General features: G+C 35.5%; 1 protein-coding gene and 1 pseudogene across 1 annotated transcript; one reads left to right on the top strand and one right to left on the bottom strand.

The window, feature by feature from the left end:
• Positions 1 to 21,249, bottom strand: part of LOC113888741 — a 40,848-nt pseudogene extending 19,599 nt beyond the window's left edge.
• LOC113888742 (histone H3-like centromeric protein A) lies at positions 4,975 to 6,731 on the top strand. Its single transcript, XM_027535767.1, has one exon. The coding sequence runs from the start codon at positions 5,072 to 5,074 to the stop codon at positions 5,486 to 5,488; it is 417 nt and encodes a 138-aa protein (XP_027391568.1). The 5' UTR covers positions 4,975 to 5,071; the 3' UTR covers positions 5,489 to 6,731.
• Positions 21,250 to 24,450: the final 3,201 nt, after the last annotated feature.

The raw sequence follows: 24,450 nt of genomic DNA, 5'->3' as shown, positions 1-24,450 counted from the left end.
AACAAACTTTTTCGTCCATCTTTCTCACTTGTGGAAGTATACGTGTAGGATAATGTCTAGAAGTAGGATTACTGAGGCAAAAATAATGTGCTCTTAATATTTCAACACGTTCTTTGTAAAAAGATTTCCCCACCCACAACAAACAATGTACACGGTCACTTCCAGTGCTTGTAAGTGACTAGATCCATATGTTCTTATTAACACCAGAATGCGAACTTCTTAAATCTTAAGTAACTGAAAGTGAAACATGGTATTTGATTATTCATTTTATTTCATTTCTTTATGAGTGGGTCAAATATATATTTTTCATGTATTTATGGTATTTCCCATCTGTTTTCCAGTAAACTGCCTTAACTTTTTCCTTACAAGAAAATTTACCCATTGACAAGCAAAAGTACTGCAAATATATTTACACTGTAAAAGACAATTGATACTTTACTTTGTCTGATGTTCTTCCCCACCCCACCCCCACCCTTGCAGATGTTTATTTTTCTGCAATTAAAAATTTAAATCTTTTCTTCTATGGTTTCTGGGTTGTGTGTCATGCCATCTTCATCCTAACAGCTGGGGAGTAAAAAAAACTTTGATTTGTTTTAGAATTTTACTTCATTTTTAATATTTAAAGCTATGTTCTATATAATTTCAGTTTTAGTATTTACAGGAATCCAGTTTTGGTTTTTTTTTGGATAATTTTTCTAACTTCATTTATTAAATTATTTAACTTTTCCTCAATGATCTGAACTGCCTTTTTTCAAAGATGACATTTCCACATGTAAGTGGACTTATTTTTGAAATCTATCCTGTTCCACTGTTTAATTTATTCTTACATCATTTCTAAACCTTTTTAATTAGCATAGCTTTATAATGCACTTTTAAAATGATCTATTTTATATACAAATATTGTATACTATATGATATGAAGTAGGTTGTATTTTTCATTATCTGCAAGATTTGTCTCCTACGGTGATCATACTTTGTCAGCATAGCTAAGCTGGAACTATATTTGTCAGAATTACTTTCTCTGTACAATTCTGAGTTAGGGTTTGCTACAAAAAACATATATATGATGCGGAGGAAGAAAAAGCATGAGCCATTATGCTCTCAGGGGCAGTGCAGGGTTGCCACGTGCTGTTAAGAGTTATACATATTGTCAGGGATTACCTGGCTCACCTTGGAGGTGTGGGGCAGCTGCCAGACCTGCATTTTCTGCAGTTCCTACTGGAGCACCTCATCAATTTCTCCAATTTCTAAGACAGGCTTGTATAGCCCCATGGCAGAAGGTGCCAAGTACTTCTGCAAGTCACTTGCTTATGAACACTGGAGGAAGTGAGACAGATGTGGGATCGCTTGTCCTTGTGAGTTCTCCAGCTTGTCCTCATTCTCCTTTGCTTCACATCTGCCTTTCTTTCCCCAGCTCCTAGGCACACTTTATACCTTCTACCTTGTATTTTGTGCCAGGTATGACTCTAAGGGCTTTGCTGTATTAATCCTCATAACAACCCTTTTAGGTGATACTATTATTAATTCCTCTTTTACAGATGATGAAACTGAGGTAGAGAGATGAAGTAATTTGTCCAAAGTCACACAACTATTAAGAAAAAGAGTTGGGAAAAAACAGATAAATATGAACTGGTTAAGAATACATGGTTAGATGTCTTTAATGTTTGGTTAACTTGGGTATATACAGAAAAGACATACCTATTAAATCTGTGCATGATACAAAGCTGGAATAGATAATACATTAAAAGAAAAACTCAAGGGTTCAAAAAATTTTCAATAAATTAGAATATGTTAAATCTACCAAAATAAAATTTAATGATGAATCAAGGGAAAAGGTAATTAAATTTCAGAAAAGCTAATCATACCAATATAAGAGAGAAAATAATTATCTTAGTTCATATTTAAAAGGAAAAAGACCTATAGTAAAATTTCAAGATATATTACCACGGCCACCATAAAACAGAATACAATACTATCTTCATGTATAAGTATGGCTGAGTCCCTTTGCTGTCCACCTGAATTGTCAGAACGTTGTCAATCAGCTATACTCCAATACAAAATAAAAAGTTTAAATAAATAAATGTTTTTTTAAGAAAGAATATAATAGTATCTTTCACTAATGAAGGTATAATGAGCAACTTAGTGACTGGTACTCTGCACTGGTTTAATCACATCTGATACAGTGTTCAGTCTAGGAAACCATGGAATCATTCTCCAGAGAAACCAACCAGAATGGTATCAGAAACAAATAATTCAGAAACTTGTCATCTTTAGCCTAATATATACAAATATTGTTAGTTAACATCCATGTAGAAGACTCCATATTTCCAAAGGATAAAGCATGGAACATAGAATAGAACTCACAGTGAAGCAGATTTTTAACTCAATATAAGAAACATGCTTCTAGTAAAGAGAATTCAAATTGGAAAAGTTAAACTGTCACTGTTTGCAGATGATATGATACTATACACAGAAGATCCAAAGGATGTTATCAGAAAACTACCATCAGAGCTCAGAGCTCTGGAATGAATTATCAGAGCTCAGCAATGAATCTGGTAAAGTTCCAGGTTACAAAATTGATACATAAAAATCTGTTGCATTTCTATACATTAACAGTGCAACATTAGAGAGAGAAATTCAAGAAGCAATTCCATTTAACATCATTCTTTGCATCACAAAGAATAAAATATCTAGGAATAAACCTACCTAAGGAGACAAAAGATCTGTACTCTGAAAACCATAAGATGCTGATTAAAGAAATCAAAGAAGATATAAACAGATCGAAAAGTATACCATGTTTGTATTTTGGAAGAATCAATATTGTCAAAAAGACTATACTACCCAAGGCAATCTAAGAGCCAACGCAACCCTTATTAAATTACCAGTGGCTTTTTTCACAGAACTAGAACAACAACAACAACAACAAAATCTCAAAATTTGTAATGAGACATGAAAGACCCTGAAGAGTCAAAGCAATATTGAAAAAGAAAAATGGAGCTGGAGGAATCAGGTTCCCTGACTTCAGACTATACTACAAACTACACTCATCAAAACAGTAAGGTACCACATTAAAAACAGAAACATAGATCAATAGGATAGAAAATCCAGAAATAAGGCCATGCACCTACAGTCAATTAATCTATGACAAAGGAGGCAAGATGATACAATGTTGGAAAGACAGTCTCTTCAACAAATGGTGCTGGGAAAAGTGGACAGCCAAATGTAAAAAAAAAAAAAAAAATGAAATTAGATTATTCCTTAACTCCATACACAAAAAGAAGCTCGAAATGGGTTAAAGATCTAAATGCTAGACCAGACACTATAAAACTCTTAGAGGAAAACATAGGCAGAACACTCTCCAACATAAATCACAGCTGCTGCTGCTGAGTCGCTTCAGTCGTGTCCGACTCTGCGACCCCATAGACCGGCAGCCCAGCAGGCTCCACCGTCCCTGGGATTCTCCAGGCAAGAATACTGGAGTGGGTTGCCATTTCCTTCTCCAGTGCATGAAAGTGAAAAGTGAAAGGGAAGTCGCTCAGTCATGTCCGACTCTTAGCGACCCCATGGACTGCAGCCTACCAGGCTCCTTCATCCATGGGATTTTCCAGGCAAGAGTACTGGAGTGGGGTGCCATTGCCTTCTCCTTAAATGAGATGACGAAGCTTCATCTTTTTTAATCCATCTCCCAGAATAATGGAAATTAAAGCAAAAATAAACAAATGGGGTCTACTTAAACTCAAAAACCTTTGCACAGCAAAAGAAACAATAAACAAAATGAAAAGACAACCCACAGACTGGGAGAAAATATTTGCAAATGATGTGACTGATAAGGGATTAGTCTCCAAAATTTACAAACAGCTTATTACATTTAATAGCATAACAACAAGAAACCCACTCAAAAAATGGGTAGAAGACCTGAATAGACATTTCTCTGAAGAGGACATACAGCCAAGAGGCACATGAAAAGATGTCCAACATTGCTAGTTATTAGAGAAATGCAAATCAAAACTACAATGAGATATCATGTCACACCAGTCAGAATGGCTATCATAAAAAAATCCACAAACAACAAATGCTGGGAGAGAGTGTAGAGAGATGGGAGCTCTCCCGCACTGTTGGTGGGAATGTAAATTGTTACACCCACTATAGAGAACAGTACAGAGGTTCCTCAAAAAACTAAAAACAGAACTAACGTATGACCCTGCAATCCCATTCCTGGGCATACATCCAGAGAAAAACATGGCCCAAAAAGATATATGCACTTCAACGTTCTTGCAGCGCTGTTTGCAATAGCCAAGACATGGAAACCACCTCAACGTCCATCGACAGAGGAATAGATAAAGATGTAGTACATATAGACAATGAAATATTACTCAGCCACTAAAAAGAATGAAATAAGGTCATTTGCAGCAACATGAGTGGACCTAGAGAGTGTCATATTGTGTGAAGTAAGTAAGACAGAGAAGGAGAAATATGACATCCTTTATATCTGGGATCTAAGAAGAAATGATACAAATGAACTTACTTACAAAACAGAAAAAGACTCTCAGACTTAGAAAACAAATTCATAGTTGCTGGCGGAGCGGGGGTGAGGGGTGGGGTGGAGCAATAGTTAAGGACTTCAGGAAGGTCATGTACACATTGCTATACTTAAAATGGATAACCAACAAAAACCTATTGTATAGCACATGGAACTCTGCTCAATGTTATGTGCCAGCCTGGATGGTAAGTTTGGGGGAGAATGGATACATACATATGTATGGCTGAGTCCTTTTGCTGTTCACCTAAAACTATCACAACATTGTTAATAAGCTATACCCCAATACAAAATGTTTTGGTGTTAAAAAAAAAATTAAAAACATGAATGTGCTTCTAATAATAAAAGCTTCTGAACAATGCAGTGTTAGCCTTATAAGGCAGTGATGTGCTTTATCATCTAATGAGATTAACAAAACACCTTATGGGGTGCGGGCAATTCCAATAGCACCCAGGCGCCCGGCCCTCCCAGCCTCTGCCCCCGGACCCAGAAGATCTAGAAGGAGCCGCAGGGCTCCAGCCCTGCGCGCCCGCCATGGGCCCCCGCCGCCAGAAACGCAAGCCCGAAACACCAAGGAGGCGCCCCGCGAGCCCGGCTCCCGCCGCCCCCCGGCCGACCCCGTCCTTAGGCACGTCCTCCCGTCCACTTGCTCGCCGGAGACATACAGTCCTGAAGGAGATCCGAACTCTTCAGAAGACCACACACCTGCTGTTAAGAAAGAGCCCCTTCTGCCGCCTGGCAAGAGAAATATGTGTTCAATTCACTCGTGGTGTGGACTTCAATTGGCAAGCCCAGGCCCTGTTGGCCCTACAAGAGGCGGCAGAAGCATTTCTAGTTCATCTCTTTGAGGATGCCTATCTCCTCTCCTTACACGCCGGCCGCGTCACGCTCTTCCCGAAGGATGTGCAGCTGGCCCGGAGGATCCGAGGCATTCAGGAAGGGCTTGGCTGAGCTCTGGCCACCCGCCCAAGTCTCTGGTTGATACCAGAGCTTCTGCCTGTAGCCAGGACCAGATCCATGGAGTACAAGGTGTTGCCTGGACTTGCTCTCTCAAAGCAGAGCGTGCGAGTTGTTTTTGTAGTTAGTTGTTTTTTAGAAGAAGACTGCATGGCTTTCCTCTGTAACAGAGGCAATATATGAGAGAATCAACACATTCCAGAAATCCCGAGAATAATTTTCAGATGAAGAGACTCTAAGGTTGACTTCACTTTGCAAATTATTCATGTGACTGATGATTTGGAAGACATCAGACTTTCTAGGTTATAGGCAAAAAGGATATTTACTGATTATTTTAAATCTTCTTGTACCATTTAAATTTTTTTACCATATATATATATTTACTTTTATTTAAAACATGATGGAAAAAAATAAGAGAAAACCAGTCAGTTGCATGGAAGAGCCTGGTGCATCCAGCGTACAAATCTGTCTTCAGATTGACTTCATCATTAACGGCAGAAGCAAGTTTGTACGTGGACTGTACCTGTCAACAGATTATACAGCTTTTCAAAAACTCAATTGGGATGAAAATAGAAAATTGTTAAGGTTTGATGTTCTGGCTCCTTCTGGTAAATTCCTGCCAAAATCATTCAGAAATTCCAACTTGTAGAATTTATTTTATTCTTTATTTGCAAATCATAGACAATGTATCATAATTTATACTTCAGAATTTTTCATTCCAGGATTTTAAAGAGCCTTTTCAATGTTTTTACAGGTATTTTTATAACTTCCTTGTGGAAAGAGAATAAAAATTATTCTTAATGAAAAAAATTTGAAGCAAAGTTACTGTTATACATAGATTATACTATGTTCTTTGTGTGTTAGCATTAAATTCTTCATTTGGACACTTTGCCAACAACCACAATTTAAACAAGAGAATTGAGGGATGTATCTTTGCCTCCAGTGGAGTAGAGTATGAGCCAATAAAATCCTTGCCCTTCTCTTGTAACTGAAAGCAGTTTAAGAGACTTCCAGGGAAATAGGAAGTGCCACCTGAAGACGTTTAGATACTGTGTGTGATGAAAATGATTAGTGAGGGTGGATACTAATAACGATGCGTCAGCCAACTGAATTCAAACTAAAGGGAAGGACCAAGTTCTGTTGTTTGATAAATTTTAACCCTTTGTAAAAACCTTTTCCTGTTCGACATCAACTCATTTTTATGTAAACATTGAAATAAAGCTTATCTATGAATACATTTAAAAAAAAAAAAAAAACAAAAAAAAAACAAAACACCTTATGACACACTGTTCTTTATGTTGTAAAGAGATCTGTAGCACTGGGAATGTCCGTATGTAGAGAGGAGGAATGGACTGGAATGGTGTTTGTTGGATCTCTAAATTTTTTGCAGCTCAAAAAATTTCTTTTGATTCTAGGCATAAAGACAGCAACTGAATTTGAGGCAGGAAAATAAGCAGTTTAATTTATTTTTACCTGATAACAAAAGCAAAACCAGAAAAGCATCTAAAAGAATAACACCAATTAAGGTACATGACAGTATACATTTTGATGTTGCTGAAATACTTATCAAGATATTCATCTATATATGTATATGTGCACTTAATAGCCTACTTAATATTATACAGTGAAGAGTCTATAATATCCATTGTGGATGTACAATAACTTATTTAACTTTCCAACTAATACTAACCCAAGAGTAACTTTTTATAAACCTTCAATAAACATTCATGTACATAAATCTTTTTCCATAGCCTTGACTATATAAGAGTATTGATATATTCTTATAGAGCTTTCCAGAATTCTGCCATTATACTCAAATTATGAATTTTAAGATAGGGTGAAAAAGCACACAAGCAAGATACACAGGCGCACATATGCAAAACAATTTCTGCCCCAGAGATCCTAATACCAGAGAAAACAGACACACCATAGTAAGTTGGTCTTGATTTTATGCATTTCTTTTTTAATAGTAAATTCGTTAAGAAGACAATGTTAATGCATAGTAAAGGGCTAAAGACAAAATAAAGGTACTCTTATTTGACAAAGAGTCTAAGTCATTCTTCCATGAGATGAAACTAAAAATTGAAGAGTAAACTATACAAGACTTCACTATATATTTGGAATAAAATTTACTGGAATAAAACATAGTCACAATTGATCACATAGTGACCACATAGCAAAACCAGCCTACAGTTTAAAAAAATTTTACAGCATCTACTTACTTTAATGTTTCAGCAAGAAAGAAGCTCTGCTGTACATCATCATGCGTAGGAGTAGAGGAGTACACATCCTTCACCCCAGAAAATCCGCCACTGACTCGGCAATACTTTTCAATAGCCTGTGAAAGAGATCAGACAAGAGTCAGTTCCATAGAATTTCAAGTTTTGAAGGACAAGTTAAGGAACCATAGTTAAAAGTTCAGAGAATCTCTATGAAAATTTTACAGTTTCAGAATAAGACTTTTTTAATCAGATGGAAATAGCCTTGCACTGGAAAAATTAACTGAAGCATCCTGTTTGATGTAGAATGTCTCTCCAAAACTCTTTAATCTTTTTAAGATATTTTATATTTTCCTAACTTAGGAGTCAAATTTAGTCTATTCACACTGAGTTAGAGATCTGTCTGGTACAATAAAACCTCATTAATTCTGACAAATCAAGAGGGAAGTCAGTTTGAATTAAAAATTTTAAAAGCAATTTTATCATTTCCAAGGATAAACAACAATCCAACTCATGCTAAAAAGTGTATTACTGAAGGAGCTCTCCACAGCAACAGCAATATGATATTTACTGTAAACACACTATATGCCAGTGTATTATCATAATCCTATGAATTAAGCATTATAGTTGGTATAAACTGGCAGGAAGAGCCCACCCTCACACCTATTACAATAATAATCACAAATATTGAGAGCTAACAATCATTAAGAATTTACTATATGCTGAAGGCTTAAGAGCTTTAAATCTATTAACAATTATATTTCTAACAACCCTGTGAGGCTATCTTAATAGCTTTACTATTCAGATGGGAAAACTGAGGCAAAGAGTAATTTGCTCCACATTATTATTAACTACTATGTTCTACTGCCCAAAGGGGAGTTCATATTCTTAATTTATCTTTCTTCATCTTTGAACATGTCTGAATAAAATATTCTGAATTAAAAAGAATCTATTCAAAACCCCGTTAATTCAAAACTATCAAACATTCTGCTTTTGTAGATGTATTACTCTTTGCAATTAAGCCATACAGAAAGAGTTGAAAGCACATATGATTCTTTCCTTTCTCTACCCCACCAAACCCAGAGAAATTGAATGAAGGTATGGTTATTTAACTCATCATTATGCTGTGGCTTACTGCTTCTAGCCTTGCTACTTTTCTTACTTATATGGTCTTCCTCCTTTCTGAAGAAGAGCTAATTAACACTTACACTATTCATTTTTACATAATTCCTCTAAATATGAAGCAATAAATGTTAGGGGACATTCAAGTCATATTCATTGCAGGATTACCTTACCTCTTTCCCTTATACTGGAGAACGGAATGACAATCTACTCCAGTATTCTTGCCTGGAGAATCCCATGGGCAGAGGAGCCTGGCGGGCTACAGTCCATGGGGTCGCAAAGAGTCGGACACAACTGAGCGACTAACACTCACTTCTCCTATATATTGGTTTACCTCAGCATTAGTAAGCCGTTACTACACAACAGAAGTGTGTGTGTGTGTCCTATTCTCAAACCACTGTGCCAACACTGTGTCTCTTTCTCAACTGTGGCAGGACACTCCTGCACAAAGTTCCCCTAGCAGCTGTGTTCCCAATTTTGGACCCAGGCAGAGAAAAGCAGCAACAATAAATGCTTTGCCTGTTCCTGCTCTGTATTTGTAATCACCTTGCTTCTATTAATAGTCTCTTAAACTCCATAAAGAACATCTATGTCTGAATGGCAAATGACACATAAGTGTCCTCACCTTAGTTCAAGTCTTTATCACATCATTTCTACATTATTGCAGTGGTCTCCAAAACCCACCAACTTGCAGATTACAATCAGATCCTTTTGTTGTGTTAGTCCCCACTAAAAAGTCTTCAACATTTCCTTCCCCTTTCAAAAACCTTTAGTAGTCCCAGGATGGACTCTTAAAGTTAAGGAGTTTTAGTGGGTAAGAGATGGAGAAGAAAAAGAAGATCAGAGAGATTGTGAGCTAGGCAAAGGACCTTCTACCCCTACTTTGCAAATGAGAAACACTTGCATAGTACATGAGAAAAGTGTGTGTGTATGACATCTGAAACACTGAGTAAAGTATTCATGCCTTGACCTAACATGCAAGACTATCTACATAATGGCACCAAACTTTTGTCTAGTTGACCCGTGAAACCTTCTTTTTCATAAATTGGGCTACATTCTGATCTAAAATACATCTTACACATTCTTGTCTGCACAATTTATTAACACTATTTATCTCACCTAGAATGTCTTTGGTTCTATCTAGACTCCAAGTTTAAGGTAAATAATTTGAATATGACTATCCATTGTAATTAGTACTATTTATCATAATTAGTATGTCTCAGAGAATAAAACACCTCCTCACTTCCAGTGATAAGCTATATTTTCATGAACAATCTTATTGACTTTTCTTTCTCCCAGGTACTGATGACAATGGAATTCTCTGAAAGGTTAGCGTTTTACAAGTAAACCATTTGCTTTCTTTACTTACTAACCATTAAAAATTCCTCTTTTCAAATATATGTATGTGAACACACACACCCAGGTGGCACAGTGGTAGAGAATCTGCATGGCAATGCAGGAGATACAAGAGAGGTGGTGGGTCTGATCCCTAGGTCAGGAAGATCCTCTGAAATAGGAAATGGCAACCCATTCCAGTATTCTTGCCTGGAAAATTCCATGGACAGAGGAGCCTAGGGGGCTACAGCCCATGGGGTTGCAGTCAGACATGCCTGAGCATGCACACAACACACACACACATATATGGAGAGACAGAGTATGTGTGTGTGTTGGCATTATCTTTCAGTGTAGAAAAATTTTAACAATTCAATAATCCTTCTTGTGGTGCCACTAAAGAATTACTCTGAACACAAACTGAAGTGAATGGGGGTTAATTTACCTAGGCTGTGAATCTGGGCAATTTTACAATGATTTTAGTTTACTCTAGAGGTTAAGCATTAATAGTCAAATATAGAAATTTTATAATCATAGTGAAAAACTGCCATTTAAATGATTCTAAACATGAAGTAACATGGATGAGGACACATGGCACTGATTTAACAGTCTTGCACATAAAATGAAATCCTGGCTTATTTACCAGTGCTGCTTCCCAGCCCCACTCCCGGTATCTTGGATCGTGAGTGAATCGCCAGAGGTACCAATAGGTTTCAATGACTTCTGGACGGAGGATGTAATACTTTTCAGCCTGCCGGACTGCCACAGCTTCTACTGCACCATCAAACTTGAATGATTCAGGACCAAGCTTTAATGCTGTAACATGACAAAAGAAATAAATGAGCACAGTAAACCATTTTTGTTGGGTTTGCCAGAAATTTTTCCTCCCTTGAAAGAATACAGTATAAAGTAATTTTATAGCTGTTTTATTGCTGCTGTTTTGCAAAATCAGTGACTTTAAAAGCTCCACATTTTCTTATAAATATTTCTATTATTCTGACATGAAATATTTTTCATAATGTATATCAACATACTGCTACATCTAACTGAAGTGACAAGAGTCTAGTAATTCTTTAGAAACAAATTTAAGGCTAGACATAAGCACATTACATTCCTGTTTTGGTCCAAAATCAAATGAAACAGATAAATAACTGTATTGTGCAAAATTATTTTTTTAAAAGTCAAGACAATTTAAGTCTTTTTAACATAACACATACATGTAAGAAAACATTTCAGAGCTCAGATTTTGAGTTAGATTTAGTTGCAGATTATAATCTTTTAAGTATACCATAGTACGTTAAGAAGCAATACATTTTAAAACTTAAAGCTAGTTTTAAAAATCATCTCTCTTCTATAACCTCTGTATATACAGCTAGGAAGAGGTTCAAATCGCCAACCACTAAGAATTTCATCAGTAAATTGCCCATTTATCAGTCTGAATAAATACCTGAAACTAACAATACTGTAAATCAACTACAGTTAAAGAAAAAACTTAAAAGAAATATTGCCATTACACATATACAACATTACATAAAATACCTTAAATTATGATTTCCATTCAGGCTGGAATATAGTACTACATGAAAGACTTCTAAAGAACCTCTTTCTAATCATACCCAGCACTCTATACCTGGGCAATACAAAATCACCCTGCACTGGGATGTTGGAGTCACACACAATTACCACTCTCAGCTGTCACGTTTCTTTTTTACTAGTTTGTATCAGTGCCAAATAATTTCAAGGTCTCTCACTTCTTCCAAGAAATGCTAGGTACTTTTATATTTTCTCAGAAAAGGTAGCATAAGAACCATGCCAAAACAAAAGCATGCCATAGTTGTTGGCATGACGTTTGCAGTGGCCAAATTTTAGCATTGTAAGGGTGACACCATAAACTCCTTTAATCATAATTAAAATAAAGCATTTCATACCACTGCCCACACTGGAGAAAAAACACAAACCAAAAAACACTGTAGTGATGGTAGCTCTATTAAAAGCAAACCATGATCCAGAAGAGAGCTGAAAAGCAAGCTATTATTGCTAAGTCTTGGAGAACTAAAGTAGAACCGAAGCAGGCGTTTTTAACCTGAGGACATAACTCTATGGTAGGCTTTCAAAGAGGGAGATAATGTTGTGTCTAAGAAGCCTCTGAAATTGCATGCAAAACTTTATGTGTGCTCATATAGTTCTGACCACCTCCTCAATGGGATGTGAGGTAAGGACTAACCAAGAAATTATCAATATATTGTAAGAAAACTTCTACTCAGCTTACTGACAAGATCTGGCATACAATCAAATATTGTTTGTCATTTAAAAATGTTTTTAAAATAAGAAAAGCCAAACAAACATCATAGGCACCAAAATGAGAGTAATCCAATAAATAGGAAGAAAAGTCACTTACTCTGGGTTTCATGTTTTCCTTTTCTCAAAGACCAGGAGTGTTAAGTGATTGTATGGAGTTTTCAAATGTTAACCTTTTAAGGCTAACTTTAAATTAGATAATAATCCCATAATCATAATGATATCACTTGAGTTAAAGTAGACATTGGCTGTGTGGAACTAATATTTTAGACTTCTTAGTAAAATTTTTATTTCACTGATTAATCATTTATAACTTCATTCATGAGGAGTTGGTGAGTAAAAACATGCAAATCTAATACACATACCATATCCATTATTTTTGCCAAATCATTGTTTTGACGTTTCTGAGGGCATTAATTCTCAGGTGCTCTTTTGCTTAAGCAATGTTGTAAAAAATAATTTCAAAACATTCTACCTCTACTTAATTTCTATTCCTTACCTAAAATTTCTCACTTACAATCGATACATCATTTCTAAAAGGAAAATAACTAATCCAACAAGTAAAAATTGAGTCAAAATCATAAATAATTTAGTACTTGAGTAAAAAGAATCTAGAGGATGCAAAAATCATATAATGAAGGTGAAGGAAAGAGATACGCACAAATTTTAAAAATGAAAGTAAAATATCAATTGAAATAAAAAGTCAGTTGTAAGACAGTAAGAGAGAATTTTAAAGCAGGCACAGGTTTGTAAAGTCATGGGAAATAAAATTCATACGCATCTTTCAGGGCAGGTAGAATCTGTAAAGATGGAAAAATAATTACACTTAAGTCAACAAAAGATATTTAACAAAATCTAAAAAGCACATGACAGAGGATGAGATGGTTGGATGGCATCACTGACTCAACGGACTTCAGTGTGAGTAAACTCCAGGAGCTGGTGATGGACAGGGAAGTCTGGCGTGCTGCAGTCCATGGGGTCGCAAAGAGTCGGACACGACTGACTGACTGAACTGAAAAAGCACGAAGAACATTCTTGGACATGCAATCTGACTGCAGTGTCAGTGGTCTAATAGCAAGAGAAGAATTTAAACTATTTTCCTGCATCCTTTCCTATCAACTTAAGCAAACAATAGCTGTAAAAACTCTTAAAATATGTCCATTTCTCCATGTTCAATGGATGTTTTGTCTAAACAGATTAAATTTCCCCCCAGATGTGACAGCACACAGTCTGAGGAAGGCTTTATCCAATTTCAATGTGAAGTAAATTAAGCTATATAATAGTCATTATTTTAATAATGTTCAGCAGTTTGTCTGTCTTTTTAATCTAGAAACCCAGATAGAGAAAGTACTATATTCTGGAAGTCTTAAGATCTGGTTTGGCATTTATTTTGCATTATACCTCAGAATATGTGCTTCCCTGGTGGTTCAGATGGTAAAGAATCTGCCTGCAATGCAGGAAACCCGAGTTCAATCCCTGGGTCAGGAAGATTCTCTGGAGAAGGAAATGGCAACTCACTCCAGGATTCTTGCCTGGAGAATTCTATGGACAGTGGAACCAGAAGGCTTATAGTTTATGGGGTTGCAAAGAGTTGGACATGACTGAGTGACCAACACTTTCACTTTTCATACCTGAGGTATGAATAAACTAAAACAATGTATCAAACTAGCTTCCCATGTGGATATAATGTCTTCCCAGGTGGCACTAGTGGTAAAGAACCCACTGGCCAATGCAGGAGACACACGGGACATGGGTTCGATCCCTGGGTTGGGAAGATCTCCTGGAGGAGGGCGTGGCAACCCACTCCGGTATTTTTGCCTGGAGAATTCACAAGGACAGAGGAGCCTAGTGGACTACAGTCCACAGGTTCACAAAGAGTCAGACACAACTGAAGCAATCTAGCACACAACACCAAATTACTGCTCTGTTTCATGAAGATTCAGCAGTGTTTCCTACAAACCTAGCTAAATATTAAGCAGTAGGCCATGTTTATCAGTAAGTGGAATATATGAATAATAACAGATTTTGAAATAATGTTAATTCTAATTCCAATAAACTGAAGTGAAATCCCAAGGCAGTAATTACTGCATGAAATTAACCCAAATAACTACTAAGAAGTGGATATATTTTTAAACAACTTAGCCAAAAATTACAGCACAGCTATAAGAAAATACAGCAGAAGATGTAATAACCTAGCGGGAAGTAAGCATAACTAGGACTGTATGTTTTAATTAAAAGATCTAAGCTGGAGATTAAAGATAAGTAAAAACAGTGAAAGAGTTGAAAATACAGGATACAAATCAAATAGTAATCTTTTGGGGCATACCATGGGAAAGAGCCACAGGTTCATTGACTGGCAATATGAAAACGACATCAGAACAAGCATAACAACAACCATAAACTGCATTTTTAAAAATTTTATTTAAACTCGAAAACATTCTGTAGAAGACAGGTTGGATATTATTATCCCAGTATTTTGCAGATGGAGCAACTGAGGCTTAGGAAGGTTAAATGATTTGCCTAAGACTCATAGATAATAAATAGTGGAACATGGGACTTTTCAACCTAGTTCACACGTTCTTTTCATAGTATCAGTGTTTCAAATCAGCATTGGCAATATCACTATGAAATGCGCAAGTCAGAACTGTACAGTAATATGAGGAATCCTTTCATAACTCTGGTATTCTATGAATTTTTCAAAGGCAAGGAAGACATCTGTTCACACTTTAACCCATAAGAATCCAGCATAATGCTCGGCACAAAATATGTGCTTCATGTTTAATGGAATGAATGATTAATTATAATAACCATAATAGACCATATTTTAATGTGTCTGTTGCATGAAATCCTATTTTAGATCCAGTAGTTGATTTGTGGTCAAAATCTGCATAACAAGTATTATTATCATGGGTCCTAGTACAAACACTTAATATCCATTCTGTTCCTTGAGGTCATACTAATTTCAGCTATATTTTAAGTATGTATTTGATATTCTACAATATATCTTAACTTCCATTTGTAACTCAGGTCACTGACTTCAGATGCATTATGTACTAAGTTAAATCACCACAAAATGATATGTGCCTCAATGTCCTTTTGACTTAGTTATATTTTGTCAAGAAATGGAATCTTCGCTTTAGTTACTGAGATAAACTGAAAGGTCAATTTCATAGTAAGTTCAATTACTTATTATATAAAAATATGACATTCATAAACTAGGATAAATTTTAAACCAATCATATCAGTTTCATAGTACCTGATGATATATTAACCCTGAAACACAAATTTAGTTATTTAACTAAAGCAACATTTCAATTTCTGAAATCACAACAGAAATTCCTAGCTTTCAGTTTTTCAGGGAGCCCATTATCCATTATTTCATATAGAAACATACATTTTTAAAGCCAGAGGAAAAACTTGGAAGACCTTGCTCAGTGTTTCTTAACACTATTCTTCAGGCTTTTATTTAAATCTAATTGCCTTCTCCTTCCATGAAATTCTATATTTAACAAATACATATATACTGTTTATCTATGACTAAATGCATGAATGTGTATGTGTGTGTGCGTGGATGCACAAACAATATTTTTCACCCTCAGGAACCAACTTTTGTCACCTGTAAAACTGAGAATCATCTCACTGTTTTTAGGTGAGGACACTGAAGTCCAGAAATATCACCTATTTCCCTAAAGCAACATGAAAGCTTCTTTTTAAAGGCACAAACAACTTAAAAATTATTGTGAACTAACAGACAAACTACCAGTTATCTAGATATCAATTATACATTCAATTTAACTAATATCTTTTGGCTATTCCTATTTTCACAAGATAGGCAAGGCATGTAACCTAAATCAATTCTATACTCTTTTAAGCAACTCATTATTTATAGAAATGGAAATAAACTAATGCTTCTATATTAAAATAATGTTATCCCATGCATTAAGCCCTACCTATTGTCTTTAAAACAACTTATTCAAAATCTTTATTTAAAAAAACAGAATTCAGAATAATAATTTAAAAAAAGATTCAGGAACACGTATTTAGAATTAAAATTCAAGTTTAAAAAAAATAATTTACTATGTTAGAATAAATTATTTTGAAGTGAAAAATGCCTATTTATTTTCCTTCTAATTCCTGGACATATTATCTTAAGATTAGTTTAAACTAAACAATTAGCATTAATTTAGTAATTAATTTAGTTTAGTATTAATATTCTTACCAGTTCTGTCATAGGACTCATGACATGTACGTGCAATTTCCGCTCCTAGCTCTAAATAATGTCCAGCTTTATCCATTCTGGAACCATCTGCTCCTAGTACAAACATTCCCCCAGCAAAGCAGGCCAAATGCCCCATCTTCTTTTCCAAGTGCCCATTCTTCCATTCTCCAATAAAGGTAAGACCTCCACGAGACTTCCTAATAAGATGTTTTTCTATAGCCTATAAGAAAGAGTAGATATTCCAAATTTTAGAGGCAAAGTGTTAGTATTCAGATTTACTACATCCTTCTGGCACAAAACCTTGGTAAGACGATATTCTACAAAGCAATAACTATCCTGAACTGAAAGACTTAATTACAATAATTAAGTTTAGGAATGAACAATCAAGTTACATATAATCTTAAACAAATATTTCAATCACTACTATAATGAGACAAGGTGGGAGACAGGAGACTGGCCTGAAAATTACCTTTCAACATAACATTACCCATATTACTGTTTTTCTTCTTCTTGCTCTAAATGAAATGCATAATAATCACTCAGTTGAGGTCAGGATGACAAGTTATAACTCAGAGACCCTGCTAATTTATTTTCTATTTCATACAACAAAATGTTAATAGGAAGAATAACACTCAGGTTAAACAGAAAAATATGATTTTGGTAATTAGTTAAAATGGCTTCTTTTTCATATAATTGCTCAAGTATTTTAAGAAGGTTTAGTAGGTGAAATAGCTTAATGTTATAAAACTTAGAAAAATAAACTGAAAAGTTCAAACATAATTCCTTAGTCCCTTCCTTCAAAAACTTAGGCATTTGTTTTGGAGGCTGTGCCATGGTTAAGAGAGGCCATGAGATAATATCAATTTTATCCAGTTTCCTAAAATGTCAATTTTACTTCTTCTGAAATGTCAACTTTACTGAAAGGAATGGGAATGATGAGAGAAATCTTTATTAAACCTGAATATAACACAAAGTAGAGTCCAACAATCATGCTTAATTTTAAAAATGAAAAATTTTAAGAGCTTTGTTCCTTTGGCCCATGTTCTTAGATTTTGCTGAGAGGAGCTAAAGATTAATTCTTCACCTTCTTTGTAAAACTATAAGGAACTGCATTAATTTAATTCTCTCTGGTAGAAATTATTATACATGATTAAATATTATACTTTTCTGATAATAAAAGATACTAAGACTCAACTCATATTATGGGCTGTTCTCTGACAAGCTCAATAACGATCAGCTTTCAAATGTTTTTTCTATATTCCTTGTCACAATGTTTGTTTTACAGAAACATAAGGACTATGCCTTATTTATCATCTTATACTCCACAAGCCCTGCAGGATGCCTTCAATGATTGTTTAATAAGTCATTTTATAAATAAACAGTACTCTTTGATAATTTTATTAAGCCTATTAGAGCAAAGAGGGGTAGCTGATAATCATAATGATAATAAGCATTTACTGTTGCTTTGCTCAGTCGTGTCTGACTCTTTGCGACCCCATGGACTGTATCCATGGGATTTTCCAGGCAATAGTCCTGGAGTGGATTGCCATTTCCTTCTCCAGGGGATCTTCCCAACCCAGGGATCGAACCCGGGTCTCCCGCATTGTAGACAGACACTTTACCATCTGAGCCACCAGGGAAGTCCTTAACTGTAATACTCAAGCACAAATGAAAAATTAGTTTTTATAATGAAGATTATTTCCTTTTAAATACAAGGACAATGTTTTTTTAATCTTTCTGGACCTCACGGTATCCAGCATGTTTTCCATATATAAAGTGAAAGTGAAAGTCGCTCAGTTGTACCTGACTCTTTGCGAGCCCATGGACTATACAGTCCATGGAATTCTCCAGGCCAGAATACTGGAGTGGATAGCCTATCCCTTTCTCCAGTGGATCTTGCCAACCCAGGAATCGAATTGGAGTCTCCTGCATTGCAGGCGGATTCTTTACCAACTTAGCTACGAGTGAAGCCTCTGTGTGTGTGTGTGTATTTATGGCACCCAATAAATGCCTAAAGGACAATATCCATAGTTTAGATTCTAAATCTTTGTGTGATATTTGTATCACTTTATTTCTGCTCATCACAGTAACATAGTATATTAGATTTATAGTAATATAAATATATTTATAGTAATTTATAGTTAATTACTATTTATAGTAATATAAATCTTACTATGTTATGAGTAAAAGATTTCTAAACATATCCCCATTGGCCTACTGGGATTAAAGTAGAAGGTGGGTAAAGACAGGACTTTTTACCAACAATTCTCTTACAGACTCCTAAAACTTCTTGCACAGCTCCCTTTTCTCTAAAAATGTGACAAAAGCCTAAGAGTTCAATTTAAAAGTTAACTGCCATTCAGAAGTTTGACATTTTTTGAACAAGTCTGAGCAAGAAAGTAATGCTCCAAAAGGACTGAATAAAAGGTATAGTTTTTGCTATTTCAAATAAAGACTAAATATAAACTTGATCAGAATATAAAATCTATAATACACAATTTTTAAAAAGAAAGCTAAGATATAAGAACCAGGGATATGGATACTTGTAAGTGTAGAGGAAGGCCAGATGAGGATGGAATAATTTAAATACACTAGTTTAGAAAGACAAATTTACAAATGACTTATCTTAAATTAGAATGAATCTTAAAATTCATAATCATTCCTATCTCCTCCATGCATACAACATGTCATTAATTTTACTATCTGTATATACTCTATCTTCTAACATAATTCTGTTATCAAAGATAATTAACATTGCAAAAACTGCATACATGTCTCAAAATGAAAGTTAGCTAACTGGTTATTTCATAGGTGCCAATTTTCAAACTAAGGACTAATAAAAACAGGATACAGAAAACAAATATAGAAAGAAAATTAGGACACATAACTCATATAGCAGATGATTCATGGGAAATAAATTTTAATTTATGAGATTAACTTTCAAAACAGGCATCATGCTTTTAAAAGTATTAATATATATAATTTTAAAACAATGACAAATATGTTCTTTTCCCTGTAGGAAAAATTATTAAAAATAAAAGAGAAAATGTTTTCAGGTTTAAATTATTACAAGAAAACAGCAAACTATGAAGAAAAAATGATTACACAATATACGATATGTCACACTTTATCAAAAATAAAAATATTAAATACACTCATTTATCAAGTACTTACTGAATACCTATTGTTTCAGGTCATGCAAGACAGTAATAAATGTCTGTCTTCAAAGAAGCCACAATCCAGTGGGACTGATACAGGTGGCTATTTTCAACACTGTGATACTAAAAATACTACATTCTTCCTAGACATTAACTTTTCCTGCATCATAAAAATTTCCAGGTTTAAAGTTTAATAACAGAATAAAATTCTTCAACTTTTCAAAATGTAAGTCTTCATAAAGAATTTTAGAAGTCACCTACTAAAGTACAGATTCCCGATTATAGTTTAGTTCATTTTCTTAGTCAACACACTCCTTCAAGAAACATTTATACCTACGGTAGGCAAACCAGTACAATGCAACATATCAGTTCAACTCCTGTGTGTTTTTATAAAACTACAGAGATTAGTTCCTTAAAAAGTGAGGATATATATGGTTAATAAGATCCTTGGTTTAACTTAAAGACAAAAGAACTATAACTCTAAGTATGGGTCATTGACTACAGTCAGAATGGTGTTGCTGTGTATAAAATATACAACTTTTAAAAGTGATTAAATTATTAAAGGAATATGGGTTTATACTAGATCAGAAGCAAATAATTTACAAAGTGACTAACACTTGGAAATACCACATATAAGTGTTTCCAAGAATGAAATCTGTCCCGATTTTAAATTGCCACAACACTGTAGCACAAGGTTACATAAATATAAAACAATATAGAAGAGGAGTTAAGAGTACAGGCTCTGGACCTAGACTGTTCAGATATGGGTTCCATTACTAACTAAGCTATGCAAGCTTTACTTCTCTGCACCTTGAGGTCTCATGAGTAAAACGGTAGAGAAGATTAAATGACTTCACATACGTGAAAGGAATCAGAACAGTGCAAACACTATAAAATGTAAAAAATACTATAAAAGTGTTTTGTCCTTACATACCTATACGGCTCTCAATGTGTAGGTTTAATTGGTCATTTGAAAATAGAAATGTTTATGGAAAAGTATGTTAAGTCATAAGTTTTTCCAGGCTCTGCAGAAAATAGCTACAAATAACTGAAATAAATTTTCATACATAAATATGCTACACTAAATTCTTCAACAATTAAAGTGTTACAATAAAGGAAAACAATATATGACTATTATATTGAAATACTAACAAACTCTAAGTGAATGTAAATAATAATATATGTACAGGATGTTCATCAATTTCTATCAAATACATAATATATTTGAGATGTTAAGCAGGTAAATGTTCCGATAATAATTACCTCAACAGCATCGTCATACATTTTTCTGGCTTCATGGTCTGTTTTATCTGACATCAACCATGCTTTTAGTAAGTACTCATAAAAACTGTCTCCTAGCCCGCCAACTGATGTATGATCTGCAACAGAAAAAGGATGGAGGTGGAAAAAGAGAAGATAGAGGACAAAAAATAGTATTTTTAATTACAATGACTATATTACATAGCAATATTTGAACATTATATTGACAGCCCTATTGCCAACATACTTCAAATTTAATCCAGTAGGACGGTACATAATCACTCTTCTCTACATCTGAACCCAATTTTCTAGGAAATCTTTTTCTGCTGGATGTGATATTTTACATGGTTAGTAGTCTTTTTCAATTATTGATGAGTACGTGGAAGAACACCACTGATAGGAATGTAAAATGGTACATCCACTTTGGAAAACGATTTGGCAGTTTCTTTAAAAGATCAACATATATACCTCCCATAAAATACAAATATTCCACTCTTGGATTTTTACTCATGAGAAAAAAGGACATACATCCACTAGAAGGCTTGTGTGTTCACAGCACTTTTTTGTAACAGCCCCAAAGTGAAAATAACCCAAACGTCCATCAACAGGTGAATGGATAAACAAATTGTGGTATTCCACAAAGTGGGATTATATTCAGAACTACTAATACACACAACATGGATGAAGCTCAAAATAATTATGCTGAGTTAAAGGAGCCAGAAAAAATGAAAGTACATATAAAGGACTGCATTTATAGAAGATTCTAAAAAATACAAACCTATCTATAATGATAGAAAGCAGATCACTGGTTGCTTGAGAAAGGAGCGAGAAGGGGAGTAACGAAAAAAATCATAAAGGCATTATGAGGAAGTCTTTTGGGGTGAACATATGTTCATTATTTTGATGGTAGTGATACTTTTCTTAAGTTTATACTTATTTTAAAGCTTATTGAACTGTATACTTCAAATACATACAGCTTATTGTATGTCAATTTTACCTTAGTAAAACTGTTTTTACAAAAGCAAGTAAACAAAATAAAAAGGATATTTGGAATCAGTCCAAATCGATCAGTAATATCACAAATTTAACTCGTTTTAATTCACCTTTTAAAATAAACTGAGACTCACTCTGCAATTTTTTTTAGTTCTATCTTCTTAATCTATATAAATACTTTTTACTAAAGACATACGTAAATACTAAATTGTGCAGGAAATTAAAAAGAAATGGTGAAAAGACAGATGAGGATGGATAGGAGTTTTATACAGAAGATTTAAGGAGAGTAAAGAAAAAGAAAGTAACTGATCAAAGTTAGAGCTGTCAGGGGTACTGGTGATCCAGTTACAATTGGAAAATTATAAATTTGTAGTCATCTTAGTCGTTGAGTTGTGTCTGACTCTTTGCAAGCCTGCCAGGTTCCTCTGTACATGGGATTTTCCCAAGCAAGAATACTGGAGTGGGTTGCCATTTCCTTTTCCAGGGGCTCTTCCTGACCCAGGGATTGAACCCAGGTCTCCTGCATTGCAGGTAGGTTTACTGTCCGAGCCACTAGGGCCCAGTTTTGTTATAAATTTGTAGTGACTTTAACCTTTATTATTGATGATTTTCATGAGCAATGCTCAGCTGACTATAGATGAATGGAAAAGGTACATGGCTGAGTTGATACAAGCATTGGATTTGTAGGACAGATAACACAGAAGACTAAAGGTATTCTCACATTGGTTCAGATACTACGCAGTCTAGGCTGGATAGGAAAGGAAGCAACAGGTGATCTTTATTTCACTGTTCCACCTATTGCACCCAGCCAGTAAAATATCAGCTGACCTGAGAGTCGGGAATACCAGACACCTGACCTGCCTCTTGAGAAACCTATATGCAGGTCAGGAAGCAACAGTTAGAACTGGACATGGAACAACAGACTGGTTCCAAATAGGAAAAGGAGTACGTTCAAGGCTGTATACCGTCACCTTGCTTATTTAACTTATATCCAGAGTGCATCATGAGAAACGCTGGGCTGGAAGAAGCACAAGGTGGGATCAAGATTGCCAGAAGAAATATCAATAACCTCAGATATGCAGATAACACCACCCTTATGGCAGAAAGTGAAGAGGAACTCAAAGCCTCTTGGTGAAAGTGAAAGAGGAGAGTGAAAAATTGGCTTAAAGCTCAACATTCAGAAAACGAAGATCATGGCATCTGGTCGCATCACTTCATGGCAAATAGATGGGGAAACAGTGGAAACGGTGTCAGACTTTATTTTTGGGGGCTTCCAAAATCACTGCAGATGGTGACTGCAGCCATGAAATTAAAAGACGCTTACTCCTTGGAAGGAAAGTTATGACCAACCTAGATAGCATATTCAAAAGCAGAGACATTACTTTGCCAGCAAAGGTCTGTCTAGTCAAGGCTATGGTTTTTCCAGTGGTCATGTATGGATGTGAGAATTGGACTGTGAAGAAAGCTGAGCACTGAAGAATTGATGCTTTTGAACTGTGGTATTGGAGAAGACTCTTGAGAGTCCCTTGGACTGCAAGGAGATCCAACCAGTCCATTCTGAAGGAGATCAGCCTGGGATTTCTTTGGAAGGAATGATGCTAAAGCTGAACTTCAGTACTCTGGCCACCTCCATGTGAAGAGTTGACTCATTGGAAAAGACTCTGATGCTGGGAGGGATTGGGGGCAGGAGAAGGGGACGGACAGAGGATGAGATGGCTGGATGGCATCACTGACTCGATGGACGTGAGTCTGAGTGAACTCCGGGAGTTGGTGATGGACAGGGAGGCCTGGCGTGCTGCGATTCATGGGGTTGCAGAGATTTGGACATGACTGAGCGACTGAACTGAACTGAGAGTCTACTTTCACCATCAATGAGAACTCTGCATTGCTTGTCAAGTTTTCTATGACCCCTTGATTTGTGATCTTTCCCATTCCCTAAAGCAGGGATTTTAAATCTCTTTTTCAAAAGACCTCTAAGGGACTTCTCTGGCAGTCTAGTGGTTAAGAATCTGTTTTGCAATGCAGGGGATGTGCATTTGATCCCTGGTTGTGGAACTAAGATCCCCGTGCCACGGAGCAACTAGGCCCGCGTGCTGCAACTACTGAGCCTGTGTGTTCTAGAGCTCATGTGCCACAACTTGAGAGTCCGTGCTCTGCAATGAAGATCTGCGTGCTGCAACATGGCAAACTAAATAAAGAATAATAATAAAAAAGACCTCCACAGCTCTACCTCTTCCTTAATCTCAGCAGACAAACAAAAGTTCAAATTCATAGAAAACTACAGATCACTAACCCCCAAATGCATCTTTCAACTATCTGTACCCCCATCTACTAATTTATCTGTTTCTTTGCCTG

This window comes from Bos indicus x Bos taurus, unplaced genomic scaffold (genome assembly GCF_003369695.1).
Source record: "Bos indicus x Bos taurus breed Angus x Brahman F1 hybrid unplaced genomic scaffold, Bos_hybrid_MaternalHap_v2.0 tig00001478_arrow_arrow_obj, whole genome shotgun sequence".
Taxonomy (NCBI): Eukaryota; Metazoa; Chordata; class Mammalia; order Artiodactyla; family Bovidae; genus Bos; species Bos indicus x Bos taurus.
Note: the sequence above shows the minus strand (reverse complement) of the source record. Positions and strands in the feature narration are given on the sequence as shown.

Coding starts and splice junctions, on each gene's coding strand:
- LOC113888742 (XM_027535767.1), top strand. CDS start 5,072: ATGGGCCCCCGCCGCCAGAAACGCAAGCCCGAAACACCAAGGAGGCGC.